This window comes from Microchirus variegatus (assembly GCF_963457635.1).
Source record: "Microchirus variegatus genome assembly, chromosome: 3".
Lineage (NCBI taxonomy): Eukaryota > Metazoa > Chordata > Actinopteri > Pleuronectiformes > Soleidae > Microchirus > Microchirus variegatus.
Window position 1 is genome coordinate 1990133 of NC_139804.1, and position 16467 is coordinate 2006599.

A 16467-nucleotide genomic window follows, 5' to 3' on the forward strand; every position below is an offset into this window, starting at 1 on the left:
AACGTGTCCCACGTGTTTACGTCTTCATCGTCAACAACAACAACACAAACGTGTTTACACTGTAACTTCTCTGTAAACACAGTAACTGTGTCCAACTGTCCACGTCCATCCAAACACTGGTCTTTAACTCCACCTAGTGGCTAAACCGTGTCACTGCTTCACTTTCACTTTTATTTCCAGATGGTGGAATTAGGAGCAGAAACAAAGTACAAAAATACATGAATTACTTTTTAAAAACTAAACTTTCACGTGTAAATAAGTTTTTCTCCAGGATGTCCATTTATTCAATAAATACATTTTTACTCATTTATATTTAATCTGTAATCTATGATCAATTCTAAAATACACGTTTGTTTTTTTCTACAGTTTCGATGTTGTACGTCAGCTCCACCACGCGACTTCCTGTCTGCGGCATCCACAACATGTCAGGTGAGTTATTTTTAATTTAACCTTTTTGTTTTCTTTAGTCGTACAAAAACACCAAAACTAAACTAAATAAATAACTAAAAAAAAAACTACGACAGAGTATTCTGGTCATAATAAGAAAAATCGTAATGTAATAGTCAAACTATAATGAGAATATATACAAATATTATGAGACTATTAGCGCTTTTTTCATGTTTTTAGTGATATACGTGTAATCTATAAATCAAGATTATGAAGTCGCAATATTACGACTTTTTTAGAAGTTTTTCTTTTATAATCGAGTATGGCTAACCTTTGAATGGAGAATTTAAAATCCCAGTATTATGACTTTTTAAAACCTTTTTTTAGTTGTGTATGGCAAATTGATGTATCGAGAATATAAGGCCGCAATATTGCGACTTTAAAAACTTTTTACTGATGTGTGGCTAATCTACGAATCAAGTATAATAAAGTCGTAATGTTACGACATTTTGGAGAAAGTTTGAATTGAGAATGTAAATTTGCAATATTTTCAGAAAGTTTTAAACTTTTTTGTTGTTTATGGCTAATCTACCTATTGAGAACATAAAGTCGCAATATAAGGACCTTTACTGAAGAAAATTCGTAACTTAATAGTCGTAATATAACGAGAATAAATACAAGTATTATGATAATGAACGTCTAATCTATAAATCAAGATTGTAAAGTCGCAATATTACAACTTTTAAAGAAGTTTTTTTTTAGTAAAGTATGTCAAATCTACGAATCAAGAATAATAGTCGCAATATTAGAACTTTTGAAAAACTTTTTTGTTGTATATGGGTATTCTATGACTATGACTTTTTTAAATGATTGAGTATGGCTAAAGTATGAATTGAGAATATAAAATTGCAATATTGCGACTTTTTAAAAACTTTTTCAGTGTATGGCTAGTTTATAAATCGAGAACATAAAGTCGCAATATTACGACTTTTTAAATCCTTTTTTAGTGATGTATAGCAAATCAATGAATCGAGAGTATAAAATCACAACATGAGGACATTTTTGTCGTAAATTCCCACTTTAAATCTTGAGAAGTTTAAATATTTTTTCCTCGGGGTCCTAATATTTTATCGTAAATAACAACAGGGTCAGAGAAAGTGAAAATGATGTGTTTCTTTATTTATTAGTTTATTTAAATCCAGAGCAAAACCCAAACGTCAACACTCTTTAAAATAAACATAAATAAATCAAATAAAAAAAAACACACCTGACACATTTTCCTTCCTTTTTATTTCTTTTGTTCGTAAAGCAGCGACGGACTTCATGCCCCGCCTCCTCCTTCATCATCATCATCATCATCTTTATTTATAACGACCACATTTATCCAACGCTCCTTCTAACAACACACTTTATTAAATAATAACAAAACAAAGAGAGAAATAAAGAAGTCTAACTGTGTCACGACGACGTTCTGTACAGATTATTAATATTATTTATAATTATTCTTCATATAAACTGATGACGAAGACGCGTTCACGTACGGACACACAGGCACGAGCTCGCAGGCAGGAATGAAAACAACCCGTGTTCAATGATTCACTCACTGTTATTGTTATTATTATTATTTATTTATTAGTTATTCTGCTTCAAAGAAAAGCACACGTCGACAAACGAAGCCAGAACTTTTCATCAGTTTTTTTTTTTTTTAGTAGACGTTAAAACCATCGCAGACAAATACGTGGATTATTTTTACAGCTCTGCTTGGATTTTACGGGTTAGTTTTTTACAGTGTGTGTAAACTCTTCAGCCACTGTTAATTTAGTCACTTTATTGATATTCAACCAGGAAATATTTTTAATAATGACAATAATGTTCAAATAACTTCAAGGCTAACGTGGAAACTATGAAATCAGATTTGTGTCAATATTTATAAAAAGTGTTTTATTTGATTGAAAATTGGCAGGTTTTTTTCTGGATAAATTAAAAAAACAAAATCCAGAATTTTTTTTCTTCCCCCATTTGTTTTCTAGATAAATTAAATTCATAAAATATAAAAATAAAAAATAAATCGTTAATGAGATAAAATTTTCTTGATATTTCTATAATTTTTTTCATGAATGAAAAACTTTTCCTCTATTTTTTTTTCTTATGCCCATTAAAACTTTTTTTTTGGAATTTTTTTTCAAAATTTAAAAAATTCTTTTGCCAAATTTTTTCCCCAAAATATTTTCGTTTTTCAAATTTTAGGACTTTTTTTTCTGGCTCTTAATTTTTATCCATGAGAACTGTTTTTCCATATGTTCATAAACGTAAACGTAGCATCAGCGCGCGCGATGCTAACTTTGACCTCGTTTGAGTTAGAAACGCAAAAAAAGACGAGTGCTGCACGTGTTCTGATAGACAGAGAAATAATTCTAAAATAATGATTACAGCGTTGCTAACAAATCTAAACGTGGCTCAAGAGTTTTGCACATCAAATACAGTGGATTATTCTTCTTAATTCTTAATTCCGGACTCTCCTGCAGCAGCTGTGGCTTCATCGTGAATATATTAAAAAAAAGAGATTCACATCCAATTATTGATCAAAACTGAGCGTTAAATGACGTCAGTTTCTCGTGAGACGACGACAACAAGAACGGGAGAAATAAAAACCTTGTAAACAGAACTTTTACGACCACTTTGCAGCTCACACATGCAACAAACAAACAAACAAAAAGTTTTACACCAACAACATTAACATAAGAAAAATAGTTTCTATATATAGTCTTTTTTTTTTGTTCCTTGTTTTTTGCTTTTTTACACTTTTTCATCGTCGCCGTCACATTCTCGACTGTAAACACAATAAAAAGTTGGATTCTGTAAATATTTACCAGGGTTTTTCTCTCTTAAAACGTCCTGACGGGTTTAAATAAAAAAATAAAAGAAATCTTTTTTTACGACCTAAAGAGAAACTTGTGCGCGCGTTTGTTTTGAAATGTCGGGAAATAAAAACTCCTCGTTTTCAGGGGGAAAAAACAGAATGTTTTAGATGTTTTTTTTTGCCGGGTTTTTCTCCTCGTCCTCCTCCTTCTCTTCCCATCATGCTTTGCTCTCAGCGGTTCCCGTCTGTAGGACACTGTTGTGTTCCGCCGACAGCGCGTTCGATAGCTCCGCGTCCTCCATTTTCACTTTCTCGTCGGGAAAAATCTTCCTGCAAAGTGGGCGGAGAAAAACAAGGAGGGGCAAGACGTTTGACGTTAGCAAATTGGGCGTGGCTTACGTCGAGAAATAAACACGTTATTTTGGTCCATTTATTCTCAACGACACCGTCACCCGATATGTAAGAAGATCGGAGATTTAACGTCTTCTTACATATTTCTTCACCACCTTAACGACATTAAAATCTGTGTGTGTGTGTGTGTTAAAGTGACAGTTCAGGTCAGTGAGCGCCCCCTGCTGGACACACAGGCGCTACATCTTAATGAAAACATAAGGACACAAACAGATTCTTTTTCGGCTCATAAAATCTACGTCAGCCATCTTAAAAATATATATTTACAAGATTATCTCACTTTTGAACGCACTTCACGTTAGCCGTTTTCGTAACATTACGACTTTATAATTCTTGGTTCATAGATTAGCCATAAACAACAATAGAGATTTTAAAAAGTCGTTATATTGCGACTTCATTATTCTTGATTCGTAGATTAGCCATACATCACTAAAAAAGTTTTAAAGTTGCAATATTGTGACATTATGTTCTCGAATTTATCAATTAGCCATAAACAAAAAAAAAAAAAAGGTTTTACGAACTTCAGTTTCCTGTCGGAAAAGTCAGTCTAAGGTGAGATAAAGACGTAAAGACATGTTCTGAAGATATCGTAGACTTTTAGATGTAATACGTAAAGATTTCTGCATGATAATGTAAAAAAAACGACTAATTTGTCGAGTAATGAACTTATATTAGCCAAAAATATTTCAAACAAATTCAATGAAATCTGTATTGGTTCATTCCAGTTGTAGTCGGAAGTTGGAATTTCCAATTTGGAAAGTTGGAGCAAAATACCACGTTAGCACGTATTGTTAGCTAGCCAGAGATACGTTTACTCCCAGTTCTGACTTCCGATGCAATTGGAACGCATCATTTTTTTTTTCAAAGTCACGCATTGTTTCATTTTCTTTCTTTCTTTTTTTTTACTGTTTCTACTAGTTAAGTAGTAGTAGTACTAGTATTAGTCACTCAATTGACAGTGAACTGACAGTGACACTGTCTTTATATAATATATAAAGACAGTGTCACTTGTATAATAATACTGTGAAAATAATATTTTCACAGTATTAGTATATATTAGGCCCAAAATGTTTTTTTGTCAAATTTGTGACTTTTTTTTTTTACTTTTTCTTTTCAAATTTTGGACGACATACTAATGTATGACCTTTTTTTTTTTTTTTTTTTTTTTACTTTTCTTTGGTCACATTTTGGATGATACTAATGTATGCCATTATTTTGAGTACTAGTACTAGTCACTCAATTGATAGCAACAAGTTAACGTTTGCTGCTTAATCTCAAGCAAAAACACATGATCCTCCTGACATTTTCAGTCTTTTGTTTTTTTTTTATTAAGAGACCCCCTAGTGGTCACAAATGACACACCTTTAAGCTGACGTAGATTTTATACCTGGTGTTATTATATCCACAAACGTTTGTAAAATGTAAAGAGGTCACTGTCACTTTAAAGTCGTCTTTTCTTATCGTGAACGTAGCAGAAGCTACGAGCGTCTCACACACACACACACACACACACGTAAGAAACAGAATCAACGTATCGCTCCTTTATCTACAACAGCTAACCGTTAATAGCTAAAGAGCTAACCAGTGTCATTACCACAGTTTTTACCATTACAGTAGTTCTTATTGTGTGGTCAATGGCAAGATGCGGTGGTGAATGAATGGGTGTACAAGTTACACACACACGTACACAAACACACACACTCGTACACACAGATAAACCTCTAGAGGGAGCCGTACTCATCGTTGACAGGAGGAGGAGGAGGAGGAGCAGTGGTCTTGGTCTTGGTCGCGTCCAGAACTTGGTCTGCTCCGTCTCCGTTGGGCAGAGATGGGGCAGAGGGCGGGGACTCTAAGCTAATCAGGTCGGCGGGGATCGGCGACGCTCGCTCGGCAGCGTTCGTCAGCTCTAAGTCGAACGGCACGGCAAATCGCGGCGCCGCGTCGGGGGTCAGGAGGTCGTACATGTCGAAGTGCGGCGGCGCAGCGACGTGGTTCTGTATGCCGCTAACGGGGTCGGGGACGGCGACCTCGGCCACCAGAGGAGCGGTGTCTTCGGATTCTTTGGCAGCAGCGGGAATGTGATTGAGAGTTTGGTCAGTGTCAGGTGACTGAGTAAGGCTCCGCCAACCGGCGTCTGGGGCGTCCGTGTTCGGACGGGCAGTGTTTTCTGTCGCGGAGGCAGTTAGCGCTTTACCGACGTCGGGTTTCTTGGCGTCAAAAATGTGCGGCGACGAGGCGGCGAGCGGAGACACGGGAGGACTGTTTTTAGCGTTGAGCGCCATCAGTTTGGGCGAGTGTCTACGTTTGGGCGGAATGGGCGTCCCTGATTTTTGAGGTCTCGGTTGTTCGGGCGTAGAAGACGCAGAAGAAGAGGAAAGAGGAGGAGGAGGGGTTATTTTCTCCTCCTCTTCTTCTTCTTCTTCCGGAGCGTTTCTCCCTCGCTGCTGGACTAACGGCGCCATTTTGGCCTCGACGGCGGACGAGGACAGGGGCACGGGGGCCGGCAGGGCCGCGTGCAACTCCGGCGTGGGGGCCGGCGCCAGGACGGGGCTGGGCGAGGGGTCGTTGGCCGGGGTGGAGAGGCTACACGTGAGGGTGGTGGTCTCGCTAGAGGGGCTGTCCTGAGCTGGGTCAATGGCGGCGGTGGCCGTGTCGGAGTCGCTGGCTACGGAGGAGAGCGTCTCCAGAGCCAGAGCAGCGGCGGCGTTAGCCGCGGTGTTAGCCGCCAGCCTGAGAGAAGAAGAGCAGGGAGAGAACAGAGACACACAGACTAGACACCAGGGCGACTGTGACACAGGGAGGTGGCGCTCACACCAGAGCATGCAGAGGGATCACTTTGAGCTTTTTATGTCAAAATCACACAAACGTAAAGACACAGACGGCCACGTTCACACCTGGTATTTACATCCGTCCTCGGCTAACAAGGTATTAAACGCGACGGTACGTTAATCGTAAAGTCTCCTCAATACCGTCAGAAACCATGTCGGTAGTTCGGCGAAACTCAGACGGAACAAGAACAACGTTACGCAACAACCGCGCGTTAACAGTCGTTCTTGATTGTTAAAGTATCTTGTCAGTTATTTTATTGCAGAAATGTATTCTGCGATATCTGAAGAATATTATGTTATGTTTACGCACAGTAAATGGGTTAAATTACGCTAATGTTCTACTAACGTAACACTGAATTGGTAGGAAATTAAATGTTAGCATACATTTGTATGACAGGCGTTCGGTTTTCAGTGAAACGCGACGAGTTAAACGGCATTTACTTAACGTTACGTAATACGTGATGTTTGTTTATTTTGTATTTAATTTATTTTGTATTTAATTTCAGACTTTCAGATTTACTTTTTTGTCAAACTTTGGACGACATTTATTTAAAAAAAAAAAATTGTCAAATTTCCAACAACATATATATATATAACAAAAATTAAAACTTTGGATGACATACTTTACTATGACTTTTTTTTTTCTTCAAATTTTGGACCAAATTTTTTTTTTTACTTTTTTTTTCAAATTTTGGACGACATAGACTATGACTTTTTTGTCAAATTTTGAAGACAATTTTTAAAATAGTTTTTTGTCAAATTTTCGACCAAATTCTTTATTTTACTTTTTTTTTTTTTTCAAATTTTGGACGACATAGTTTACTATGACTTTTTTTGTCCAATTTTGGATGATACTAATGTATGACTTTTTGTACGACACTAAATTAAAATTTTTAGTGTTAAAAACAAACCGTCAAACTGCTGCAGGTCAGACGACATCAGCTGAGGACACGTCTCTAATTCGTGTCCTCAAACCTCTGAATTTATCTCAGTCTCTACACGATCAGATGAAATACCAGGACTGAACGAGGTCATAAACTGAAAAACAGCAAACTCTTAAAGCCTCGTGAGAGAAAATAAAGAAAAAAAGGACAAGTTCATGCTGTGAGTGGACATTAAAGATGGAGAATCCTGTGGTAAAAAGCCAGGGTTAAACAGTACCAGTGTCATCGTCCACAGAGCTGAGACATGAGAGATGGCGTCATGAGTTGACCACACTCAGGAGGACTAAACTCTTTAAACTGGTATTGCTTCAACCGTTTGTTTGTTTGTTAGTAATGAGACAGAAACAAAGTCAAAGACGAACAGAAGCAGCAGCAGCAGTTGTTCAGTGGACTCCGCTCCAGAATCAAGATTCTTCTCTGACGTGGAGTTCAGTGTTCAAACGGCCAAAGAAACAACGAGAAAAAACAACGGAGAAAAACGTGGACTTACTCGGGCTCGGTGAGGGGCGTGGTTTCGTTGGGTTCCGTGGGTCCTGCTGCGTTGTGATTGGCCGTGCACTCGTCCTCCGTTCTGACCTCGACGATGGGCTCTTTGGACTCGTCTTTCCTGTTCAACACGGACACGTTTATATGTTTGTTAGTGTTTCTGACACTGACACTGTCAGTCTTTTTGAAATTTAAACCAGGAAGTGGAGCGGGAACGATCTTTCAAATTCAAATTAGAGTAAACTGTGCCATAAGTCAACTATTTCAAGGTTCTGCTTCATCTTCAGGGGAAACGGGAAAGTCCAGTTATTTACAGCAAATGACTGAAAACCAGCTTTGAGTTGTTTCAACAATTAAAACAAGTTTCTGCGATTAAAAAAAAAATATTTCTGGTTTCTTTGCTCCATAAAAACAAAGAAATCATCACTTTTTCAGACATTTGATCGACCAAACGACGACTTTTACGACTATTTATTGAGAAAATCGTCAACACGAGTTGGTAACTGTCTATAGTTACTAGTTTTATCTACTACATTCACAGCATTTGTGATCATTGTTTTATAAAAAAAAATATATATATATATATATATAATTTCTACTTTACTTTAGAACGTTAAACAGAAATGTGACAAAATCACAATAACTACAAATATGCCATAAATCAATTATTTTTTCCTTCTTTCTTTCCAGTGACTATTTTTAAATATCTAATTTTGTGAGGGTTTATTTTTAAAGGTTTATTAAGGTTTAATGCACTTCATCTAACTTTATCTAAAGTGTCATGGGCACAACAAACAACATTATTTATTAATATGAGATACAATCCCGCGAATGTCCATGTTTTTGATTGACAGGCTTCAAACTTACAGGAAAAGGATAATAAATAAATAGTTAAAAGTGCAGTAAATTGTAAATCTGCCAGATATTGGAAGTTATTCTGATTAGCATTTTAAGGCTTATGTGTTAAATATAATAAAATATAATAATAACAGAAAAACAGCGACTCAGAAACGTTTAGAACCTACGCGCTACAAGTTAGCATCGCCAAAATCAGCAAAAAGTGAACTTTCAATCCAAGATGGCGTCCTTCCTGTTGGGTTTTGATCATGGTCATAACATCATTATTTCTTCATCCCGACCTTCTTCACATGTGTACCAATTTTTGAGTGTGTACGATGATTTGGACAGTGGGCGGCACACTTATTAGCATCTCCCACGTCCAATTTTCAACGTACAATCCCCCGAACTACTTTCAGATGTCAAATTTAACCAGGTCTGGCCAGGGAATGGCTTCAAAAAGGCGATTTACTTGCAGCGCGATACCACGGTCATTGAAATTTGATTATCCTACGTGTTTTTAATCCCGATAAGCGACAATATGTTGAATATATTTCGGGTCACAAACATCGGTGAAACTCACACAAACGCCGCCTTGCCCTCCTCCAGGTTGTGGCCTTTGGTTCCGGTGCCGGTTTTTCCGCACAGACACATGATGAGGCCGCACTTGTTGACAAAGTAGCAGGTGACGTCCACGGCCAGCAGGAGGAGCACAAACACCACCACCAGGATCCCGGCCCACAGCACCACGCTCATGGAGAGAGCGTTCTCCTCGCCCACATCTGGTGATGAACGAGTGAATGTTTTTTAAAACAACAACAACAACAACAAAAACGAGGGAGAAAGTTTCAGACAAACTAGCGCGGACGAGTGAATGTGCAGCTAAACTACGTAACTATGACGACGGACGTAAAACACAGAAAATACTCACCCGTCGTCAGCTTCTTCACTTTTCACTTCATTTTTTTACAGTTTACATGAAAATGAGTTTTAAAAAAAGGGCAAAAGAAAGAATTCTTTAACACATTTATTAGAAAGATAATTTATCGCGTACATTTCGACGTCTCTAAAACGTCACTTTAAACTTAAATCTTAAATCTAGAGAGTGAGTTAAACAGCGTCCAGACACAAACGTATAAAAATGAGGATTTTATACATGCGTGAAAAACATCTGGACGAAAAAAAAAGCTTCTATCATAACAAACTTTCCCGTTAGCTGACGTTTGTCTTTTCAAACAATGTAAACGTTAATTTATTGATTTATTTTTACAAATATTTACACAACATATGTTTGATTCTCTAACTTTTTTATGCGAGGACACACTTTTTTGTAACTTTTACATCATTTTTATATCAATTTAAATAAATAAACCATTCAGATCTGTTGGTTAAATGAATTATAATAACATTGTATTCATATGTTATTTAATAGAAACAAAAAACATCTCCCGCAACTCAGAATTTATCCAATTTTTTATGTTAAAAAGTGACTTTTTTAAATTAATTTACTCAACATTTCTTGAATTTCTATTATTTCCTGGAATTAGCGTCCAGTAATCCATGACACTTATGTAATCCTGTCTCTGAACCCATAAGAGTTCCTCTAAAAAGAGAGTTCTTTAAAAAACTGACAAATTTATCCCTTGTGGCAAAAAATGTCCCTAAGAACTCGACAGTATTAATCTATCTGTAACAAGACTGTGAGAAAAATAACAATTAAACCTGACACTAAATTACCGAAAATAAATTTTTTGGGTCAGTTTTTAGCCCCTCCCATTTCCAATTAACCACACCCACTCTCCAAACCACTTTCAGACTTTAATTGTCATGTTTAAAATGTCAAAAATGAAATTAATTTCCGGGAAAACGTAATAATTCCCTCAGTTTAAATAAATGAATCCCAAAATTAGCTACTATCTTGATTTATATCACAATATTTTAGTTAAAAAAAAGTGTGTCCTCATGTAGAAAGTTTGAAAACAAACGGTGGTTTAGAGGATTATAATCCAGAGTGTATGTAAACGTCCACGCCCAGCAGCTCCGAGTCTTTAATCTGGTTTAATCCTAACTGTTGTCGTGCGGCGCTAACGCTAACGCTGAGCAGAGCGTGTTTCTCCCTCTGCCTTTGGTTCAGCGCCGACCACAAAATGTCTCTTTTATTGTGAAAGTGTCCACAGAAGGACAGAGACGAGGAGACAGACGTCCTCTACGAGGTCAGGAGGACGAGAGCGATGAAGGACAGGAAGAGAGAGACCAGAGAACAGGAAACAGACGAGCAGCTCTGAGTGGCTGAGGGAGGGGCAGAGGGGGGGCGGAGCCACAGGAAACAAACAAACAAAACAAACAAACAAACAAAAAACAACAATAATGTTGATGTGGTCCAGCATCAAAGTCCACGACCAGGCGAGAGACAGACGAGCAGAGAGGGAGGAGGAGGAGGAGATGAAGAGGAGAAAAAACACAAGTGAAAATGAGTCAGGGCGGAAAAAACCAATGAGAATAAACGTAAATAAAAGTAAATAAATGTAAATAAAAGTACGGTAGAAGAAAGAAGCAGAGACGGAAAACTACACAGTGAGTGAGTGAGTGAGTGAGTGAGTGAATGAACGAAGTGAATGAGTGAGTGAATGAAGTGAGAGAAACTGAGATGTTTCAGCAAAGCATCTAACGTTAATCTAACGTTAATCTAAAACAGGCGGCGATTTATTCGTAAATTCGTTAGTAAAAAAAAAATCTTAACAACATTCTGCTGCAGTGGTGTCGTCTACGGCCAGAAAAAAAAAAGTAGCCCTGGGTACGTTAACGCGTTAGCGGTGGTTAAAGTGTACCCACGTTATGACGTCATGTTCAAGTGACGCGGCACCGGATTCCAGGCACCGTTTACCAGTTAGCTTGGTTAGCTCCTTTAGCGCAGTTAGTGTTAGCGGTCTGTTTATTAAAGGAAAAGAGCAGCGCTAACAAATAACCAGCGTACCTGTGTTACTGCGTATGTGTGCCTCTTTTGAAGTTTAGCGTTACTTTTAAGACTCATTTTAACAATCGGGAGTCATGTAAACATGACGTCACACACGTTTTTCCGGTCAGTCGTTACGGAAACGCATCGTGCGTTACCGCTAACATATTATGAAAGTTGCGGAATATCTAAAAAAAACATGTGTATTTTATTTTTGTAAGAATAACAAATTCAAACTTTTTTTTTAATCCAGGAAGTCATAAAAAAGCCAAAGTCAGAGGCTCTTATTTTGAAAGTCAGGTAAGGAAATGGTTGTGTACTAAAACCAAAGATAAGATAAAAACGTATATTTTAACTTCTCAGAGTAACTACTAAAATATTTTTAAAAAATAACATGAAAACATGTATTAACTCAGTAAGTTTTAAAGCCCTTAACAGGAAGTCGTCGCACACTTCGCCGCAGAGAAAATCGAGTTTCCTGTACAAGAACATTACGCTGCGTTACCATGACCTCCCTCCAGGGGGCGGTGTAGACCACAGTGCACTGCAGCTGCAGTTCATGCATCAGTTATCGAGTGTTAATGCAAAGCTTTTCTTCTATAATGTGAAGAAAATCCCAGTTTCTCTGAGCACAAACTCAAACTCACCGTCCAAAATTTAAAAGTGAGAAAACTCAAAAGCCGTAAAATCACTTTTTCTTCACTTCAGTCCAGGAAATGATTTATTCAGTGTTTTTTTTTTTTTTATATAATTCACCTTTCAGAGATAAAAATAGAACGAGTGTCTGCGACTGTGAGGGCTTTGAGTTTCTGCCTCCTGGGGTTTTATTATTTCTGGATTGTTTAGTTCCAGTTGAGCGAGTTTTAAAGATTAAAATAAAAAAAAGAGAGAGAAAAAAAGTACCTGGGACGACGACGGCAGGTTGTGTGGACGTTCTGAAGGACAAGGACGCAGGAGGAGATTTTCCCTTCTGGTTCACGGCCACAACCACCACACTGTACTCTGTGTCCCAGTCCAGTCCGGTCAGAACCACGTATTCACTTTCTTTGGGGAGGAGGAGCTCTGGTTTCCAGTCTGACGCTTCAATCTGACGACCAAAGAAAAGGTCCAGACATTAGTGTTTATTCTGGAAACTAAAGAATGTCACGGTTTGAAATTCTAGTCTTAAAAAAGAAAGTTTGTCCTTCTGTTAGCAACTTTTCAAGAGATCCCTATCACTTATAAAAGGACAAAACTGTCACAAAAAACAACACATAAATATCTGTCAAAGCTCAACTCAACAGAATCTCTGATGCAGCTAAAGAGATGCATTCAATGACCCTGGTAAATCCCAATTCTATGGGCTCTACAACAAGTTGTGTTTAAAAGATGCGTTCAAGAAAACCTCGTAAACTGTATCACTTATGCAAACAAACATACAGTTAACCTTTAGCTTTCATGCGGCACAGATCAGGTAAATTGACGTCTTCTTATGTGTCGTTGAGTCAAAATGATGGTTAATTCTATATTGTATATTTTTAAAAAAGAAACGTGAGAAGTGATAATCGTGCAAAAGACAATGAATAGTTTTTCTTTTACTTTTGTTCATAAAAATTAGCCAAGTGAGCTTTACCTGTGACGTATTTCACAAATTCAATCCGAGTTTAGAACATTTTGAGTATTTATACTTATAATGTATCGTTAGCCTAATAGCATAGTTGGCTAACGTTTTCCGAACGTTTTCGGAAAATAAGAAAAAACTCATTTTTTTTAGCAAGCAGATTGGTAAAGTTAGGCAGATATCACATTTACCAAAAAAATGACTTAGGCAATTATGCTATTAGGCCAACAATATGTAATTTCATCAGAGTGCCTGTAGGACGTGCTGAAAAAAATGATATAAGACTTCTTATAATATACATTTTCACAACGTGATGGTTTTTAATTTTTGTATCGTTGATAAAACTATGAATTAAGTGATCAATGTTATTGTTTTCGTACTAATCCGTAGTTTCTAATAGGGCTGATTTTGCCCGACCAAATCAATCAATCAATCAATCAACTTGTTCATTGTTTGTAAAAGGATCAAAGATATGTTATTTGACAGATGGACACTCACGGGTTTAAACTGGACCAGATAATGTAAGATGGGCGAGCCGCCGTCGTCCTGCTTCACCCAAGTGACTTTCAGAGAGTTTCCTTTAGGCTGAACGGCCTGGTCAAGTTTAGGGGGATTAGGATTACCTACAGGAACACACACACACACACACAAGGAAACACACACTTTATTACATTTAACATTAAAAGAATGAAAACTTTAAAGTTTAAAACTTTCTCTTTTATTCGTCACTTCTTAATCTCTCGCCTGAAGATGTTTTTTTGTCGTCTTCATTCAAACTAATTACAACCACATGTGAATCTGATTCAGTCTGAGCTGCTAAATCACTTCACTGAGAAGAAGAAGATTTAGTGGCTGACGTTTATCTGGAGTCAGACGAGGTTTCAGGGCTAAACCATTACTCTTACAGATTAAAGAGTTTCTGTAGAATTCGCCTCAAACAGCAGAAGATCTTAATTTACTCACCTAACGTCTAACATCAAGTGTTTAAAAGAGACTTTTTAAGGTTTATTTATCTTCATTTAACTAATCACTACTTTGATAAATGAGTGTAATTGTGCTGATCTGACCTGTGGAGTTCCTCAAGGCTCAACCCTGGGACCCATCGCATTCTGAATTAGCCTTTAATCTAGTAATCTCTGAGGATTACGCTGCAAATTCTGTTTTAAAGAAGACAAAAGGTTTATTTATCTAATAAATATGATCTAATAATATATACTGTACATTTTTATGATTCTGTTAATTAATTAATTAATTAATTTATTTATTTATGAAACGTATACATGTGTTCATGTTATTTTTAATTTTAACAGTTTTTCTTACTAAATAAAATACACTTTTATGTTACCTTGAGTTTTAGTAGCTTTTATTATGAAATATGTGTGATTTTTCAGTTTAGTAATTATTTTCATATTATATACATACTATTATATTATCTTAAACAATTACTATACAATTTTATTTTTTATATGATAAAATAATATATATAGTTTTATGTCATTTTATGTTCAGTATTATTACTATTACAAAATAAAATACATTTTTATGTTATCTGTGATTTAAGTAGTTATTATTATTAAAAATAAATAAATAATAATAATAATATACACATTTTTTACGTTACCTCTGATTTTAGCAGTTAATATTATGAAATCAAATACTATAAGCACGTTTTATGTGATATCTCAGTTTACTGGTTTTTGTTACAAAATAAAATACACTTGTTACCTGTGGTTTTAGTAATTATTATTATAATAATAAAATGAATGTATTTTATGGTCTTTTAGTGTGGTAATAATTAATAACATGAGTGTAAACAGGAAGTAACTGCTCTAGTTGTGGTTATTGATGGTGATGATGATGATGAAGGTTTGTGTGAAGACGTCAAGTGAATCAGTGAGTGACGCTGAGATGAAACACACTGGACTGTTATAAACGACGGTTAAATATACGACGGTTAAATATACGACTGTAACCACGGCTCGTTTATCTGCCGAGGCAACAGCGCCTCCATGTGCGACGTGTGATTAATGCAGTTAATGTTAGACGACTCCAGAGAAGTGATGACTGTGTCGTTTAGTGACTCAGACTCTGGGGTTAAAGTTCAAAAACGCTGAGTCATGATTCAGTCCAGTTACCTTCTGCAGGGCGGAGCGAGTCGTCGTCGCCGTGACGACCAAACGACGACAACACGAGAAGACAGAGACGTCACAGAGGACACAACGCAGAGACATTTAGAGGAAAAAACGACTTATTTTGTCAAAAGACAGTTTAGTAAATGTTAATTTGACCGAAATCCAAATGTAAACACTTCTATCTATCTATCTATCTATCTATCTATCTATCTATCTATCTATCTATCTATCTATCTATCTATCTATCTATCTATCTAAGCTAGCTAACCATAAGCATCTTTTAGCTTTTTAGCAGCTAAATAATGCTAAAAAGTTAAAGACAACTGCTAAGTGCTAGCATATATCCTAACACAGTTAAAAAAATGCGAAACAATTTGAAATAAACATTGCTTAAATTTAGGTCAAAGACAAGACTAGTACCTACTGTATCTTTCTACGCTAGCTAGCCATAGGTATCTTTTAGTTTTTTTTGTTAGCAGCATTTAGCTGCTAAAGAGCTAAAAGACGCCTGCTAAGATATATATGTAGCTGCTAGCAATCTAGCTATCATACAAAAAGATGCTTAAATTCAGGTCAAAGACGAGACTAATCACTATCTGTCTACGCTAGCTAGCCATGAGCATATTAGATGCTTAAAGTTAGCTAAAACATAAGACTGCTAAGTGCTAGCTAATGAAAACAAATAATACCAAACAATGGCGTAACTTTACTGAAGAACGCTGATGTTCTGCCTCTAAAATCTACTTTTTAGATAAAAAATAATGTATAAAAACTTAAAAATATCAACATTAAAAACAGGAAACAGGTCATCTACAAATAAAGATATATACATATTTGTTGATAAATGTACGTTGAAAAAATGTATTTGAATATTTCTATTATATTTAAAAAGTTTTCCTGATGACATGTTTGATGTTTTTAATATTTAAACTTGGAGACCTGGACCTTTAAACGTTTGTCAGAATATTTCATAAATCACTTATTATTATAGTATTATTTTATTAGATTATTGAAGAAAGATGTGTTAAA

General features: G+C 36.3%; 1 protein-coding gene across 1 annotated transcript in view; it reads right to left on the reverse strand.

The window, feature by feature from the left end:
• Positions 1 to 3465: 3465 nt before the first annotated feature.
• The window catches only part of ncam1b (neural cell adhesion molecule 1b), a gene marked incomplete at both ends in the record, with an annotated part of 120139 nt that continues 107137 nt past the window's right edge, over positions 3466 to 16467 (reverse strand). The window contains 6 exons of the mRNA XM_083886394.1: positions 3466 to 3577; positions 5396 to 6388; positions 7921 to 8037; positions 9337 to 9535; positions 12610 to 12793; positions 13805 to 13929. Coding sequence (XP_083742520.1) covers positions 3466 to 3577; positions 5396 to 6388; positions 7921 to 8037; positions 9337 to 9535; positions 12610 to 12793; positions 13805 to 13929 — 1730 coding nt within the window. The remainder of the gene's footprint in view (positions 3578 to 5395; positions 6389 to 7920; positions 8038 to 9336; positions 9536 to 12609; positions 12794 to 13804; positions 13930 to 16467) is intronic.